At 39.7% G+C, this 17,500-nt stretch overlaps 3 protein-coding genes across 3 annotated transcripts in view; 1 reads left to right on the forward strand and 2 right to left on the reverse strand.

The window, feature by feature from the left end:
* Positions 1 to 3,900, reverse strand: part of LOC137985680 (forkhead box protein F1-like) — a 4,099-nt gene extending 199 nt beyond the window's left edge. The window contains exons 1-3 of the mRNA XM_068833341.1: positions 3,866 to 3,900; positions 2,895 to 3,014; positions 1 to 1,659 (exon numbers count right to left, since the gene is read on the reverse strand). The exon at positions 1 to 1,659 is cut by the window's left edge and continues 199 nt beyond it. Coding sequence (XP_068689442.1) covers positions 660 to 1,505 — 846 coding nt within the window. The 5' untranslated portion in view covers positions 1,506 to 1,659; positions 2,895 to 3,014; positions 3,866 to 3,900 and the 3' untranslated portion in view covers positions 1 to 659. The remainder of the gene's footprint in view (positions 1,660 to 2,894; positions 3,015 to 3,865) is intronic.
* A 3,662-nt stretch (positions 3,901 to 7,562) lies between these two features.
* Positions 7,563 to 17,500, forward strand: part of LOC137985533 (alpha-1,6-mannosylglycoprotein 6-beta-N-acetylglucosaminyltransferase A-like) — a 39,033-nt gene continuing 29,095 nt past the window's right edge. Inside the window, exons 1-2 of the mRNA XM_068833152.1 lie at positions 7,563 to 9,235; positions 10,289 to 10,371. Of these exons, the coding sequence (XP_068689253.1) occupies positions 9,079 to 9,235; positions 10,289 to 10,371 (240 nt within the window). The 5' untranslated portion in view covers positions 7,563 to 9,078. The remainder of the gene's footprint in view (positions 9,236 to 10,288; positions 10,372 to 17,500) is intronic.
* Positions 12,430 to 17,500, reverse strand: part of LOC137985679 (melanocyte-stimulating hormone receptor-like) — a 5,266-nt gene continuing 195 nt past the window's right edge. Inside the window, exons 1-2 of the mRNA XM_068833340.1 lie at positions 15,016 to 17,500; positions 12,430 to 13,832 (exon numbers count right to left, since the gene is read on the reverse strand). The exon at positions 15,016 to 17,500 is cut by the window's right edge and continues 195 nt beyond it. Of these exons, the coding sequence (XP_068689441.1) occupies positions 16,241 to 17,098 (858 nt within the window). The 5' untranslated portion in view covers positions 17,099 to 17,500 and the 3' untranslated portion in view covers positions 12,430 to 13,832; positions 15,016 to 16,240. The remainder of the gene's footprint in view (positions 13,833 to 15,015) is intronic.

Raw genomic sequence — 17,500 nt, forward strand, 5'->3', positions numbered from 1 at the left:
CTGTGAAAACGATAGTTCTTAAAGCTACGACATTCAATTTTTGTTTTGACTATTATGTTCCACTGCTCTAATCTCAGTTTTCATGACCTTGATTTACAATTATTGTTCATACGGAAATTATCTCATAATTATTTATTATCGTTGACAAAAAAACAAAAACAAGGCAAATAAATAGTAACTAACAAATTCACGCTCGTACAAAGAAACTAAGAGCTTTGGAAAGGATGGAAACTTGACATGTCATTTTTGCAATCTGGGTATTACGATTTACGCGAGACAATTCAAATTTACGCCCCAAAAACTGCAGGAGGCGATGATTTCTCTCCTGGGCATCAATGCTTTTACGTCATCTTTACGTAAACTTACTCGTGGGTGCTGGTTGGTGATGAAACGTCATTAAGACCCATTCATTCCGCCCCTCTGACATGCACATCATAAATTTATCTGGCGATACAAACTATATTTTTACATCAATTTAGTGCTCATCCGATCGGACCAAATTGATTACCCCCCCCTCCCCCCGGATTTAAATTCCTTCGGGGGCAATTATCTGTTTCCTGTTCCTAACTATTCTGCTCTTCTAGGTTTTTCTTGTACGATTTGTGAAAAACGTTTGCATCTCGTTGGTTTGGTTTATGGTTACTAATTTCGGTTCTTCTTCACTGGGAGGTAGATGATGGCTTTTTCAACTCGTAGCCCCTTTCTCTTTGATGCGAGCCGCTGAAGGTGACATTTACTGGAGAGAGCAGATAGTGATATTGGAAAGGCTTGTAGTCACGGAGACACCCAGTAGCACAATGGACAGCTGAGCTAACGTAGGGCGTGAAAGCAGAATTTGGAGGTGCAGGACCCAGCGCTTGGGAAGCCGGGAAAGGAAATGAAAATGGCGAGCTGTTTTCTCCAAACTCGTGAGTCGGGACGAAAGATTGTGCTTGGTAATACTTGGTGTGAGCGATGCTTGTATGCTTTTCGATTCTACACAATTCCCGTGGAGCTCGTTTGCGAAAATCCCCCTTACTGAATCTTGCCATGTAAGCGGGATGAATAGCCCAGTAGCAACTCTTTCCGTTTGAGGAGATTTCTCCTTTCACAAAGCAATCGTGCAGAGAGAGATTATGGCGGACTGTGTTTTTCCAGCCAACTCTCGATAGTGTGAACTCTGGAAAAGATTTCTCAATGACTTGATAGATCTGTGACAGGGTCAGCCTCTTCTCTGGAGAACGTAATATCGCACTGGCGATGAGACCGACGTAGGTCATTGAAAATCTTTTTCCCTTCGATGGGCTTGGAGCAAAAGCAGGAGCCATTCTGAAACTGTATCCCTGAAAATTGTTTTTCCGCAAGTCTTGAAACGGCATCTGGATGCATGGACTTGTTGAATTATTCTTGTCAGTTGAGTCTTGTGCAGGAGGGGAAGTTCCTTTTGTCACCCTCGGGAATGGATCCCGAGAATATTTCAAAGCGGGTATGTTGTGGAAACGTTTGTAGTAAAAAGCAGGGTCCATGTTGAATGGCGTATTTGACTTTTGGATGACTGCACGGTTCAAAGGTATTTGAAGCTTGACTGCACCTCGCTGCTCTGATTAACACTGTTGGAATGAAATCTCTCTGCCACGTTTAGTACTTGGCCATGCCACTGTGCCGTGCACCATGGGAGACCTGGAAACGAACCAAATAAAAGCCAATTAGTTGAAGCGAACACTTGAAAGCTGTTGAATGGCTTACCTGCCATTCATTGTTAGCCCACTTCTTCGTAGCTGTCGCAACTGATCGACACGTTCTTAAAATTTATTCGTAGCTTGAAACCCCTCTTTCTCGATACTTTTGTTAGTTGTTTTAAACAACTCATGTCGAGTGTTTGTACAATGAAGTATGCGGTTACAGATTCTCATTTCCTCTGTAAAAATTCAGTTTATCTCAAAGCGTGATTGCGTGAGACAAGATGTGTTTGTACAACTAACCAAAGCAGTTTTCAGTCAATTTTTGCAAGCACCGTTGAAAGAGTGAAGGCGTGGCAGTTTATTTATTAATTACAGCCTAATGATACCAGTTGGATCCTTTGACTTTGCGTGAAAAACAGGAAAAATTTTGTTTACTTTTTTGAAGTTTGGAAAGAAGATATACTTTTCCGCTTCAGATTTTTTCATGTCGTTCTTTCTGGTCAATTAAGTTTGAAAAACACGAAGTTCAATTTTGAATGCACATTTATAGATTTGTCGCTTCGTAGACGTAACGGCTTAAAGTGTCCAATTAACTTGACAAAAGGTGCAAAAGAAAATCTTTCAACGCGACATGCAGGTAGGCCACAAGGCAGAGTTGTTACGTTTAGTTAACCCCGTGGGTTGAAGTTCTTCTTTCGCCTTAAAAATAACGCAGATACAGACGGAAATCTCACGGAAAGACGTTCATAGCGGCGTGGTAATTATTTTATTGCGCAAACAGAGCAGAGATGTGAAAACAGGTGGAGAGACCGCCAATTAGTGTGGCGATATCACATAGTGTTGAGGTCAATAACAGGGCATGTTAACTAGTGCATTCATTTATTATAATTTTTAGATGCAGGATTTGCGTTTTTTTTTGAAAACTCCTAATCGAAATTTTAAAATGGCCAGCTATACGGAACAAATAAATGCTTCTTTAATTTATAGTAAATGTTTAGAGAGATGAGGACTCGGAGAGGTCTAGCTGGAAAGAAACCTTGTGCTTGCCAATTGATACTTTTTGCTAAAAATTTCGGAATTTGCCCCTTAAACCTATTAGTTTGATAGTTAGCATGTTAATCTTGTCTCTTCGCATAGTTCGATCGATTTTATCAGACAGGGAAAATCAAGGGAATTAAAATGTCGTGAACTCGAGGTCTCCAGTTTTGGCGTGACGTGTAATGCGTGACATACCCTGTGTAACATATCTCAAGGGATGGACAGCTTGAAACAACAATGCCTTGACTCATGTATTTTGCGATGCCATCTCCGTCACTGATATTATGTTACCTTTCGTGGTCACTGCACCTGGCGCTGGAAAACAAAGGCATCACTTAAAGGAAAAAATAGAACTTTAAAAACTTTATTTTTTTATGAAAAAAAGTGCCTTTACTTTCTCTTAGAGATCATTCTGGATGCAGCTCCTTTGATGTTTATTCTTCATGATTATTCCACAGGCGGCGGAAATGTGTGAAATGGCCTTTGAAATTCGGTAAAACTTTCAAGTTATTTCGTTTTTTCTTTGGCAAATATATGGAAAGGACAAAATAAAATGATATTTAGGGCGTACCGCTTGGCATTAAGTTTTGACTAATAGACCTTTTGCAACAAACAATCACATGGTACAAAATCTGCCATGCTGGAGGGCGAGCTCATTACTATTTCCCCACTGGGACATTAAAACAGAGAGACCTGAACCAGTCAAGCTTGACTTGCCTTTGAGCTTGCCCTCCAGCATGGCGGATTTTGTACCATGTGTGCCAGGCCTATTGTTTGGGAATTTTCCTGTGGGCAAACAATTCTCCCATTGATAACACTGCTAACAAGTCTTCTTGGACTAAAACCATCAGACATTTTTCAAAAACTTATTAGACTGAGAGGTGACTGGATGTAGAACAATTCAAATACTACAGCTATCCTTATCAACTAACCGTAGACGGAAATAAAGTTCATACTATTTACACGATTGTGCAGACAAAAACAAAACACTCGGAAGAATAACACAAACATCCAATGTTTCTAGGAAAATTATTTAACATAAACGATATCGATGAAAGCAGATCGTTAATTTTTGAAAAATGTTCGTACATGAAACAAACTAAGTTATTTCAAACAAGTACTAGTCTAGTATATTACCAACAACTAGGAAAGATAGATGTACTCACACAATGCTGCGATCTGCTTTTAAAATTTCCTCTTATCTTCTCAGGCTAAACTATGGCTATTTATTTTTAAGTGTCAGATTGCCATTAACTCAAAACTTCTATATTTAGCCGGAGACAATGACTTGTCATTTTTCTGCCCTCATTAAGTAAACTCAAATCGAGCACAATTTCCGAGGTAAACAAATTCAAGGACAAAAGATGCTTTTGCACTTGAGAGTTCAAATTTCTTTTTAATCGGAGTACACGAGCCAATACGGAAGTTAACCATGTTTTCTCATCAAAATGCAGTAATTATATCCCTTTGTTGAAAGGTCCAAGGTTATGGAGAACAAATTTAGGCCAATTTGCATGGATGTAGCCTCAATGGGCAACCTGTTGAACTAATCCCTTTATTGTTAGCTACTTTTCCACGCACATTGTCAACGCCGTCTTAAAACACCTTTCGACGTAATTTAGAACTCAACGAACTTTGTGCACATCTGAAGTTTCTTGCTTTCTTGATTCCAAATAAACGTTCATTTCGCTTTTCCTTACAAATTCGCGATAAAAAAATACACTGGTGTCTTTTAATGAAGTATATATCCATATAATTCAACTGGCAATATCATGATCCAGAAGAGAGTACTATTAAGGTAAATTTGCCAGCCAGGCATTGTCAAATCTACGCAGAATTTTTCTTAATTTTCTTGTTATGTGGCTTGTCGGTGTTTTCATCCTGATTAATGTGCATTTATTTTCTCTTCTCGACGGTTTCCACGTCGTTAGTGTCGTTTCCGGAACGTGTTAGGTCCCACGCTCTCCATTTGACAAAACTGACCGACCAGACTGGGCATTTGGAAGGACTTAGCTCTACAACGCCTTCAATCAACAGGCTTCAAGGATGATATATGTACTCCAGAAGAATGCAAGGGGTTATCATTCAAATATTCCTTCAAATTGTTGCATAATAACATCCTCTAGAAGAATAAAAATGGCTGTTAAAGATCTAACAGTTTTTAAAAATGATCTTTTAGTCTTTATCGAGTGAAGTTGAAACGTCCGTTATCGCGTAGCGAAACAAAACTACTTTTGATGTTACTCCCTAAATTTTGTGATTGTGAAAATTCAATTGCTTTTTTGGCAATTAATACGTAAATGTTTAGAGATTCGAAAGCTGCCTGACATCGATATCTTTGTCAAAACTGCCAACATTAACGCAAGGTTTTGTTTTGGCTACTGTGTTAGACTATCAAGCTGTGTATTTATTCACGATTCCTCTGAGCTGATAAATTTCTTCAACGACGGTAGTTTGCAATTTTGCAGTGACGATGATGGATTAAGAAACCAAACACATAATAAGTTTGGATATCGATCTCAGAATTTCATTTGAAATGCAAATGATAAAAATGAATATGATTTTTTAGAGCATGTTAGATTAGTAAAGCAATTTAGCCCGTGGGGAGGCACTTTAGGAATTTCTGGGTGGGGCTGTGCCGCTGAGACCCTTGAACCCTTTGCCTATACCAGAGCTAGTTCAGCTGAATTTTGCTACCCTATACTAGAGTAAACTCCCACCGATTTCCGTCTAAATTCCGATTCTTGACAGTTAATAATATCCAGAGGTGTTTCAAGATAGCCATTTATTGACACTGTTGAGGCTGAGTTACGTAAACTTAAACTTTGCCGATTTCATTTTTTTTATATTCTTGAGTGGGAATTTCTGGTTTCCTTAGTCTTGATAAAATCGTCAACCGACTGGTCAGTTTCGTGAAAAATGATGCTCTATTCTAGACCGAAAGGCTATGATTTATATACTCTCTCCGAGAGTAAACTGCTTGAAAACCATACCCTTCACAGCGGCACGTACCTATATAGTCCATATATGGCAGTACCCCCCCCCCCCCCCGGGGCAATTTAGTTACTTTTGCCTTGTGTAACTGGCCCGTGTAGTTCAAAGCGGGTGATTTTATCTTGGCTTACGAAACTGCTTAGTGTGTGCATATTCACGGTTACGGACTTGTCTCATTAACTGTTGTTCTCCAGTATGGCAGTATCTTATTAACTACACTGAGTGGTGGTAAAGACAAAAAATTGAGTTATCAGAGGATAGTCAGAACGAAACAACTTTTATGTGACGATTTTCATTTGCTCGTGTAGACGAGGGAAATAAGCCAATTTTTATGTGACAAATGTATTTGCTGAAAAGCTGGCGTGTTAGCTTTCATGTGACAAATAAAGTTGTCAAATACGAAAAATGTGGCAAATGCCTACCTCTTCGTAGGGACCTTAAGATCGAAGGAAGAGGACTGCAACAAGTACGAGTTTTCCAATCTCGTTCCCAATCTCGTTTCTAGAGTCCACGAAACGTTTGGTCAACGCCGATACACGGAGCTCTGGAATAATCATTTTACGGAACTCGCAGATTTTAGGAGTTCCTGTTTTACCGAAAAGTGTAATTGGGCGATCATTAGAACTCAAGCTAGGGTTTACAACAGCAGCGACAAATCTTCGCGTTTACAAGTTCAGTTGGACAGTTTTTGCGCCATATTCGCAAATTACAAGCTATGGTACACTTTATTTATTTAATCTCTATTTAACCACGGTACAATTCATCAGCAATATAAAAACCATATGTACAATTAAAAATTTAAAACCAAGTATAGATAAAACTATGTTAACTGCATTAACTACCTTGCGCAATATCACAAAATAAAAGCTGCTTTCCATGAATGCCGTTTCTAGAATAATGGTTTAGATAACCTCTTTAATCAGTCGTTTGAATTGATTGAGGGACTCTGCTTTCCTTAGTTCTAATGGCAAACTGTTCCACAAAACTGCGCCACTATAGCTAAAGCTGTTTTTGTCGTAGTTTGTGCGCGGTTGCGGAACATTTTCCTTATTCACAGTCTCTCACGGGCAACACTAATGGCCATCCGTCAAACTGACATTGGTGCATTTCCTTACAACTACGCGACGCAATATCCCATCTCAATATGAGAAGCTTATCGCTGTAAAAGGAATGAAAACAGGCAGAATTAGAGCTTTAGTTCAACAAAAAATAGCGTTTCTAAGCAAAGCCGCTCTGATCTACAGTACTTAGGTCTAAAAGCCGCTTTGAAGACGGTTAGCTTTTACTTGTTTTACTGGGTACTACCATGTCATTACTCTAAAAAATTCGATTTTCCAGGAGCTTGTCTCGTTAGACTAGTGGATATTGGAAAATGCAAGGAGAACCCATCGATCCGGATTCAACTCTTTGACTCGCCTAATCTGAATGTTCTCTGCACATTGAAATGTTTGTTTCTTTGAAGTAGATTTGAAGTCTGAAGTAGATTGTACGTCGTGTAAGTTGAATAAAAAGGGAAATGCCAGTTTGAGGGATGGCAGTGAATGTTGACCGTCTCTCACTCGGTAGTTAACGCATGAGCAGTTTGACAAATCAATTAGCCAATCAGCTCAGTTCGAGAAATTGGTTATTCCAGAGCTCCGTGTCTTGGCGCTGACCAAAAGACACGTGAGCTCTGGGAACGAGATTGAAGGGCGACATTGTCCTCGTCTTCCAATCTAAAAAGTCCCTGGTGAGTGCCATTGGAGAACGACTAGGTAACCTCGCCATGTTTCTGCTTTTTCTCTGCTGGCCAAAGGCATTGCTGACCCACTTAACTGCGAATTGTCAACAATTATTTGTTGTGCTGTCTTCGCGATCAAATGTATTTGCCACATAAAATTGTCACATAACGATTGCTCGCGTGGACGGGGCTTCAGTTTTGAGACGAGCTTTATAACCCTAACCAGTCAACCATCATTCAACTGTACTGTTGCTGATTCATACAGACAGTTGGAAGCAATTGGGAGCGGAAATTTATGGGAAGCCAGTCAGTGAAGGTTAAACAGGATAGGTGTAATATGTGTTCTTGTTTTCTTGACAGGGTTACAAAACGAGTAGCGGCATTTTGGACATGCTGTAGCTTGTTTAGAAGTTAGTTTGGGAGGCCATTGAGTAAAGAGAAGCAGTGATCCAGTTTTGAAGAAACGAACTGACATGAACAAGCAAGTAGTGGTCGATAACATGTACTTCCTTATCTTACTGATGTTGCGAAGATGGTAGAAGGAGGATTTACAAATTCTTGCGATGTAATCAGTAGAAAATTATAAAAGCTAAAAGCTATCTTATAACAATCCACTAAATATGTTCTGAGCTCGGAACTCTCAACTGTATTTGAATTGCTTTATCAAGTTTTGACTTTTTAGAAGTCGCACTCGGTCGCTTCTTCAAGCATGAAAGGAAAGCGTGTGGCGAGTGGTAATGAAGGGTTTGAGCCGGAGACGCTACACATGCAAAATATTTATTGTTAGAAGAAGAAGAAGAATGAGGAGGAGGAGGAGGACGGAAACAAGAAGAAGAAGAAGAAGAAGAAGAAGGAAGGAAGAAGAGGGAAGAAAGAAGAGGGAAGAGGAAGAGGAAGAGAGGGGGAGGGAAGTGGGAATTGAGAAGTGGGAAGTGGAAACAAGAGCTTGGAAGAGGATAAGAGGTATCGGAGAGACAGATGTTTCAGTGCAGGTCATGTGGAGGAAACATAGCATGAATGCAGCATCTGCTGTCAGGATGCAAGAACTTGGCAGCGACGGAATATGGAATACAGAATAATAATAATAATGCCGTGATGAAATTGAGCGGCGTATCTTGTGCAGTTGTTCCAAGCTCTCCCACGTAGAGTATGAAAAGACGGCTGTGCATTTGCATTAAGATTACAAAATTGGTTTTAATGGCAAGTGGAACCAGCATATGCCAGGAGGTGTGGCGGAAAATGCGGAAGTTTCGCTGCTGTGGGATTTTCTGTTTGCCTTTGTACGTGGACTCCGCTTAATAAATGACAAGCGCGTTTTTGACAATCTGAAATGTGAATGAATTAATCAATTGTCCCATTGTCAAAAAGGCGTATCTTGGCATTCATTTCATGTCCTTCAGAAATGTAAGGAAACCTTTTAAATGGAATTTAATTCAATTGAGTAGCAATGAAGCTTTGATTTCCAGTTTTCAAGAATTTTTCATCAATACCCTAATAAAATTTGTTTCGCCTGGGTGAAAGGTGACATTGATACGAAAATTATATCAAGACACCGAGAGAGAAACATGATCTAACGATATTCAAGAGCCATAGAAACGCTCTCTCCCGGTTGGCAATGTTAACACGTTCTTCTCAGAATTGCCCAGCTGGCTTTGTCGCAACAAAATGAGATTTAAACGTTTCTTTTTGGCACGAAAACGATGCCTCTTGCTGTGGTCAGGACTTCTGTCATTCACAGTTCTTCTCCAATATGGCATTGTCGTATTAACTACAGACAACAAATTGAGCTTTCAGGGGAAACCCGGAAAAAGTGCGAAGCTTGGTAAGTTATATCCCGAACCAGTCAGCCATGCACCATTCAACTTTATTGTTGCTGATTCATACACACAGCTGGAAACAATTGTGAGCAGACTTTAGAAAGTTCATTCACGCTTAATAAATCCAAATGGCGTAAAAGTACAACTTAAAAAGAAAGTCGAGAGGTGAGCCCATAATAAAAATGATCCAAGGCGACTAACATTAATTTTGGCTTGGGGCGTCTGAGGAAAACAACTCGTCCTACCGTGGACAACTTCTTTAGCATTAGAAGGCGAAAATTTGGTTTTGTGTTAATGAGGCCGGGTCTGGCCAGTAACATTCAGACAACCTTCATTCGCTCGTTCGGCCTCAAGTTCACCCGGTTTTCAACACTGTAACAATATAGAAGTAGATGGTTTGCAAGCACGATAACAATGATATGGTGTATAATTGCTATTGGACGAACCATAGGAGCTAACGAGAGATCTTTTGATTTTTGTCCACCAACATGGTGGCAATGACGTTACGTCAAAAAAATATCGAAATTTGTCTCCTTTTGCCTTTGGAATAAATGGTGTTAACTATGAATACCGTGTTCTGGTTTAGTTTAGTGTTTCAGAAGTTATCGACAACGGAGAGCGTGAATCTTTGTATAAAATGAAAGTCTTCGTTTTTGCAAATTTATTGTGTTTTCTATTCGGCTCATAATTCTTTGCAAATACAGTCATACCAAGGTAGCTTGACTAAAGCGGATCGTACAAGGAAGGCTTACATTTTTGCAAACGTTGGCTGTGAAGCACTTATTTGAACAGAGTGTACTGATTAGAGTGTAATGTGAAGTGCTAGGTTACTTGAGGGTGTTTTAGCGGCAAATAAAGGAGGAAATTGTACAAGTGAAAAAGAGCTTTAATAAACCATCTTCTGTGTCTGGCCTAATTCTATTCTCATAGATGATTTCGATAAAACGTAGATTTAGATTTAATCGTAGAGCCTTTTAATTGTCTGAATATTGATAAAGCGGTAGTGGCCTACTGTTTCACAGTTTTACTTTGTGACCCGTGTTTTGATTTTATTATAGCAGATGACACGGTTATAGCAAAGTCAAAGACATGCGAGATACCGTCAAACTCAGCGTTCCCACTGTGTTCCTTGAAAGTCGAAGTAAGTAGCGTTAATGCTGAATTTTCAGTGTCACTTTAAAAACATTGTCAAATCAAGAGTCAATCACCCGAGAGTGAAAAATAAACAATAGAGCAAATCGGCTAACGCAATAGGCCTTCCTCACGATAGCCGCCATGTTGGTTTTCAAATTGTCATGCAAATTAATTTCGCCTTGTCGAAATATTGAAATAACATTGCTAAAAGTACATTTTAGAATTAAGAATTAAGAAGTAAGTACCTTTTACAGTAATTTTATATCTTTGATTGCCTTTGACATTTTGATTTTCTACTTCGTTATCTCCTCATTTCTCACTAACATCGAATTAACTTGTGTAATCATTCTATTTTACTACATAGGAGAGTAACATTCAATGAACGTGAAAAAAAAGATCATCTGTGTGGCTAAGATGTTCGTAATAACCTCTCGAACTTGTGTTGTTTGCCCCCTCAGAAGTGTGTAGCTAAGTTGCATGATAATAGCAAATCCAACATGGCGGCCATCGTGAATAAGGGCTATTTAAACTCTTTGGGAATAAAACGTTTTGTTACAGGTATTTCCATATCATTTAAATGTGACTGCTACGTGATAATGAAAAGATAAAGAATCTTAACCCCGGGAGATTTAAACTTGGTTCGAAAATGGACTTTTCTGACACTGATGGGGACAAACCTGCTGATTCTTAAGGCTCATTTACACTACAAAGAAAACCGGGGACGGATTCATTAAAAAGTGGTCTAGAACAATTTTTCTCTCCCGTTTACACAGGTGAAAGTTGGGTTGGGCTCATGAAAAAAATGGCCTTAAGGCTCCGTTATTAGCAAACCGTTTACACTGCCGATTTTCGCAATTAGGATTAGAGTTTTTCCCCATAAGGGAGTCCGGACTCTTTTTCTCTTTTTCCGGTTTTGGGGCCATAGCTGCCTATTGTCTCAAAATCAGAGAAATACGGGTCTACATCCGTTTTATGAATACCTGGGGCCCGTTTCTCGAAAGTCCCGAAACTTTACGGGCCATTTTCGGGTGTCACAATTCCCTCTGTATCTCAAGAAGGGAGGGATTTTAAGGCGTCAAACTTCACTCTCGTTTTGCATTTTGTTACCTTTTTAACATGTCAAAAGGTTGCCTTTCCAAAGCAAGTTGTTGCCAGTTTCACAAATGGCTTTTCAGGCCCGAAAAGTTTTCGGGACTTTCGAGAAGCGGGCCCCTGGAAAGGATAGTTCACACCGCAAAAATGTATGGTCCGTACCAACTTTTTGCTGGGTCCGGACCCAGTTTTTTTGTGTAGTGTAAATGTGGCTTTAGTCTTGGTTAATGGACTCTTGGTCAAATACTTATGGTTCTGAGTCCACCAACACGATCATTTAAAGTGAAATAGTTTATTAGGAGTGTACAGTCAGTCATCTGATGAAAACACGTGCTGGAAGAGTAATAGTAAACTGCACACTGAGATACTTGTCGCAATATACAAACCTGTATGAAAAACTTGAATAAGGTATCACACCAGATACGAAAAACTACCAAAAAGACACTCCTTATTTTTTTAGCCCAAAAAGGTGGAAATGTGTTCCCCATCTAAAGCAATGGAAGACTGACTGACTGGTGTAGAATGTTAAAAAATCCTCCGCGAAAAGCAAGATCACATGACAGAACCGGAGCTTCTATAACCTGCCATCATAATATTAATTTCTGACTAATTCGCTCCCAGGTCTCTCACTCGTCAGAAATTACATTTCATTTGAAGTCACTAATTAACTCCGTTCCGATAGACCATATTCGTATTCTCAGTATTGGACTGGAACTAGCTTGCAATGGAGGCTAATGCGGGGAATATATTAAGAAGTGTTTGCATTTGAAAAGATTCCCTCGCATTAGCCTCCATTGCAAGCTATAGTTCCAATCCAATACTGAGATTACGAATATGGTCTATTCGAAAGCAGTTTGTGACGTCAAAACAGCATTCCTGTCACTCCCCATTCCAGTCCTCGGTCCGCAACGCGCAGTCATTGCCGGTTTGGCCATCCCATCTGAATCAAGAGAGCATTGATTCGATTGAAAACTGGTAAACATATGCTTTATTCTTTTCTACCATTACATGTCAAAAAAGGTGAGACCTTTCCTTAGAAAAGTACACAAGTTTGTGTTCACTTATGTACAAAATCGGCAATTAAATATTTTCCTTTCGTAGCCTAGTGGTTATCGCTCTGGCAAAGAGCTTCATTCAACAAAATGTACTTATGAAACTTGAAGCAAAATCGACAAGTCAATGTAAAATGTACAGTGGATTAATAGGAATCCAATCAATCAATAAATTAAAAGTTGGTTGGGAATTGAAACGAAAAGAAAAATAACAAGGTTACAGCTGAATCCTATGATAAAAAGGTCAAATCCGGATCTTATACTTAGCTTCTTTAGGGCAGAGACTGAAGTAACATTGCATCACTGAGTCCGATATTCATCATACTACGCTCTTGAACTCATCCGTATTTCTTCACGTGCTTCTCTTTCTTGCCTAAAAATCTTTTTCGTTATCTTAAAAACGGCCTCTCGAAGCTCTTTTATCCGCCAACAGAACAGAAACGGATTCAAGGCGGAATTAAGATACGCCATAGTTTCAGCTAGTATCCAAACCTTTGGTGGCTCCTGGGAGGTCGATAACATAATCATGTAAATTAGCACAGGAAAATAACCCAAAACTCTCAAAACGTGGAATATAAATATGTTTTTGGACTTTATCCTTGCCTTTGCCATGTTTCGGTCGCCTTCAGAGTGTATGCTTTCCACAGCTTGTTGAACAATGCTAATTTGAGACTGGTGTTGCCGGATGATTCGATAGATGTTCGCGTAGCAGAAGATAGAGATTAATATGCTAATAAGAAAAGCTACGGCCGCAATTAGAAAATAAACGGTGAACTTCCAGAAGCTAAGACCTGAAAGAAGACCAAATCCAACCCATACAGACCCCGCAATAAATATCGCTCGTTGAAAAGTCATCACTTCTGGGTATCGCATGTGGTAATGTAACATCAAGAAGCCATCTACGCTTACCAAAGCCATTGTGCAAATAGACACGCAGCCAACTAGTGTTGGAAATGTCTTTCTTGCATGTGATATTCCCGGTTGGCCGTGATGAAGGAGGTCGGCGAGAACCAAGGGCTGAACAACAAATCCAATAATGAAATCTGAAGCAGCGAGGCTCGCCAGGAAAACGGTGGACGGTTCTCGACGAAGTGATGGTGCCCTTCGTATGGCTGCTAAAACAAGCGCGTTGCTAATGATAGAGACAACAATCAACGGTGCATTTAAAACGCATGCAATCACAACGACAATTTTTTGGTCCATAGCGGTGCTTTTCCCTCAACTTTTTAGCTCTTCGAGTCGCACGTTCTTGACACACAGACCTTGACGACCATTAGTGGTTCATGACTTGAACAGCTTAACGTTTTTCGAATTAATGCATTTCCTGAGAAAGCAAATAAAATATTGTTAATTATCAGCAATGACAGGTGGTTCGAGTTCAGTGAAAGAAAACAAATTGAGGCCCGTCGACAAATCCAGTTTTTCCTTCTTGACTAAAAACTCTTGACGTGACAGGTTTTTTTTACTAAAAACGTAAATCATTCTTTTTAATTAGACGTTTATCAAGGTGATATTGTGAAAAATTTAATCCAGTATTTCGCGGTGAGTGACATCATGTGTCTTATCGTACTTGACATTTCCTCGTGTCAGTGTTTTTATCGATGAAATGGAGTAACACGTTAAATGAGATTAATTTTGACTTACTAAAAAGGCAACGATTCTATCACCGCAATTAGTAATGTCGTAACAGGATGTTACGCAAAAACAAGCAACGTCAAGCCCTATCGTAAAGCACTTTCGCTCTTTTTTATATTGCGAAGATTTACAATCTAAGGTCGCAGTATTCCACAACTGCAACGGAACGGAAGGCTTTGAAGAAAGGTGATAGAGAATGAACAATACTCTATGTTCACGTTTTCTCGAAATCTTGAATTTAGTCGCTTACCGTTACGATGATCTCGAGAAAAGTATAGAAATTATGTGCAATAAAAAATAACTGACTGAGAGTTTGCTTCCCTTCCGAAACTATCCAGTGGAAGGAGCTTTACCATTTGGATTTCATTTCGGTTTTGTTGACAAATAATAGACGCTTTGAATTAAAGGCTTTGACTACAAGATGGGCATAACATAAGGAATGCGATTCATTTTCTCATTTACTGAGTTCAAAACTGTTTGCACTTATCTAGATATAGGATAATTCGCCAATATTGTACACATGAAAAACATACTTTACTAAGATTAATCGCAAAAGACTATCGGTAGCGAAAATATTTATTTTAGGGGACGTTTTCGTTGGTGTAGCTATTGACGTGGATTTATCGACTTAATGATAAGTCTTTCGCGATTATTCTCATCTCGTTCACGTGCGTGTCCTACAATGTGGGCAAAGTATCCTGAAAATAAATTGGTTCGAGTCGTAAATTACGGAGTCATCAGTATGCCTACGTTCTCGTCAAAACCAGAAAAATTGTCAGGACACGTCGTTTTGCAGACTAAAGGCCCGGAGTAAACGGCTTCTACATCTGTTCGATTTTGTTGGACGGTGTTGTTGATACTGGCTACCTAACCTCCAGGGTTACTAGTCCTTCGATGGAGATCCTACTTTCGGGAAGTGAGAACTGCTTCCACGGCTTCGTTGACAAGAAGACGAACCGTTTGATAATCTACATGTAAATGTCGACCGCATAAAATGTTGTTGTAGCCAGAGTCCTCTTTTCAGCTGCACTCTCCCTCGTTGTTCTATGTACTATGTCGCTACGCAGTTTATGCGCACTTTCGGTCTGCAAGCAGTCAACGTTCGCCAGCTGAGTGTCACGCTAGACGACGCATGACATTCACATTCTTAAAGTGGCTGCAGTTTTTCCTCGGGCAGTGGTATTCAATGAAGGCCGGTGCGGATTTGTCGAACCAAAACAAAGATGGCGAGTATGGCAAAAATTTTAATTTTTCCTTGTCGCGATGGTCTTAGAAATGTGATGTAAATTCGTTTCCGTTACGTGGGCATTAGCTCAGAAAATTGAGACCAAGGGCTGTTGGCTGTTTTACTAATTTTCCCGCAAATCCGTCATTAGAGTTGCAGAAATTTGGAATTAAAAATATTTCCAACTACAAATGAGTCGTCTGTAAAGAAATCAGAAATTTGGGAAAACTGATAAACGTCTATCAACGAATTATGAAAAATCCGTCTGTTTAAATTCTGTGATAACACCTCTTAAACGTTCTTTATTTCTATTATTTGAAGTAAGCAAATGCTGCAAAAAACGGAATGAATTTTGTATAAATGAGGAATAAGCATCTTTTAGGCCTTGTTTTATTCTACATGCGTTACCGTGGTAACAGCCTGCAGAGCACATTGACTGTGAAAAATATAACATTCGTGGTTGGACTTATCAGTGGCAAAGTTTGAGCTTCTAGGCAAGAACTGCATAAATATGGTAGAAATGGAAGTACAAGTGCTTTAGAACTGTCCAAACACCTTAAATCGTTTCACTCATTCCTGAACTGCTTATATGTCGCCATACTGAGACGTTCTCGTGAAGACTTCCCGACCGGAGGTCTGCAACGGTTGCTGGGAAGGGTATGGCCCACTCGCCATGAAAACATCCGCACTCTTTTATCCTAGCACGCATCATAACCACCTTGTTTGCGTCTTGAAACTCGTAAGCATGTATCACGTGATAGAACGGGCCACCATCTTTCTTAAAAGAGCATGCTATACACTCGGTGTGCCTCATGGAAGTGTCACTCCGTCTCTTCCATTACATTGCTTAATAAATTTTTCGATATCAAAACTTATTTTTGTTGAAGAGTGAAAACTGGAATTCGTGGAGTCTCATCTGTTTGCTTGCATAACATCTTCCTCATTTTCTTTGAGACCGCCGATCGGAGTTCCCGTAGTCGCCAACAATATAGCAGTGGATTTAGTGACGAGTTCATGAATACGAAGGTGTTGGTGATTGTCCAATACTCGGAGCTTACGCCAGGGTTGATAGTATAAATCAGCATTGAAGTGAACATTGGGAAATAACAAAATACCATGCATATAAAGTAAATAAAAGTATTGATAGCGCTTTTAATGGCCAGAGAAGTAGAAACCCTTTGAACGGAAACTTGTTGCGATTGGATGACAGAACGATGATGGCGAACGATTTGATAAATTCTGACATATGAAAAGCAGGAAACAATAAAGCAGATGAGAATAGCAATTGCCAGAACGGCCTGGCTTCCATGCCACAAGCTGAAGGCTGACAAAGCAATAGCGATGAACCAGAGCGAAAATGAAACGTATAACGCTCGTTTTTGTGTCATCATGTTCGGATATAGCAAGTGATAATGCAGAGTTAGGAAGCGATCTACACTCATCGCCGTCATTAAGCATAAAGAAACACCACAACACACGCCAAATAACAAACGGGCAGTGATGGTCAAAATAGGACGCGATTTTGTAACGAGCCCATAGGCAATATAAACCGGTTGCATGGCGAAACCAACCAGCAGATCTGAGACAGCGAGATTGCACAAGAAAACGTTAGACGCTGAATGAAGAGATGAGGACGTCACTATTGCGAACAGCACGAAGAAGTTGCCAGTTATGGATGGAAATATCATTAAACCATTAATGACGCAGTTTATCACGGTGAAAATATCCATTTGGTTTCCGACACTAGCATCGGAGTTTTCAGTCCGCCTGACACTGTCTGACTTTCTATTATCTCTTTTGCAGGCTCTCCTTGTTCCGTGTGAAATTTGAATCACTTACATAGTGTAAACACTTTCGAGTTGGTGTTGAACAGGTAGAAACAAATTCCGACCTTCACGAAGATCCTTTTTTTTTTTTTTACATCATAAGCCGGACAAAATGAACTTCGATTATATTAAAAGTTAACGACACCTGTCGCAACTTGAAAATGTGAAACAACAAGGCGGAAGACGTGTTAGTGAAATGCTGAATAGAATGTCGCGGACAGAATACCGAGTAATTACGGAGAGTGACAACTGGCCTAACTTTAATTTTAAAAGGAGGAAAATACGATATCCCCGAATCGCCAAGGT

This window comes from Montipora foliosa, chromosome 14, assembly GCF_036669935.1.
Source record: "Montipora foliosa isolate CH-2021 chromosome 14, ASM3666993v2, whole genome shotgun sequence".
In the NCBI taxonomy this organism is placed as follows: domain Eukaryota; kingdom Metazoa; phylum Cnidaria; class Anthozoa; order Scleractinia; family Acroporidae; genus Montipora; species Montipora foliosa.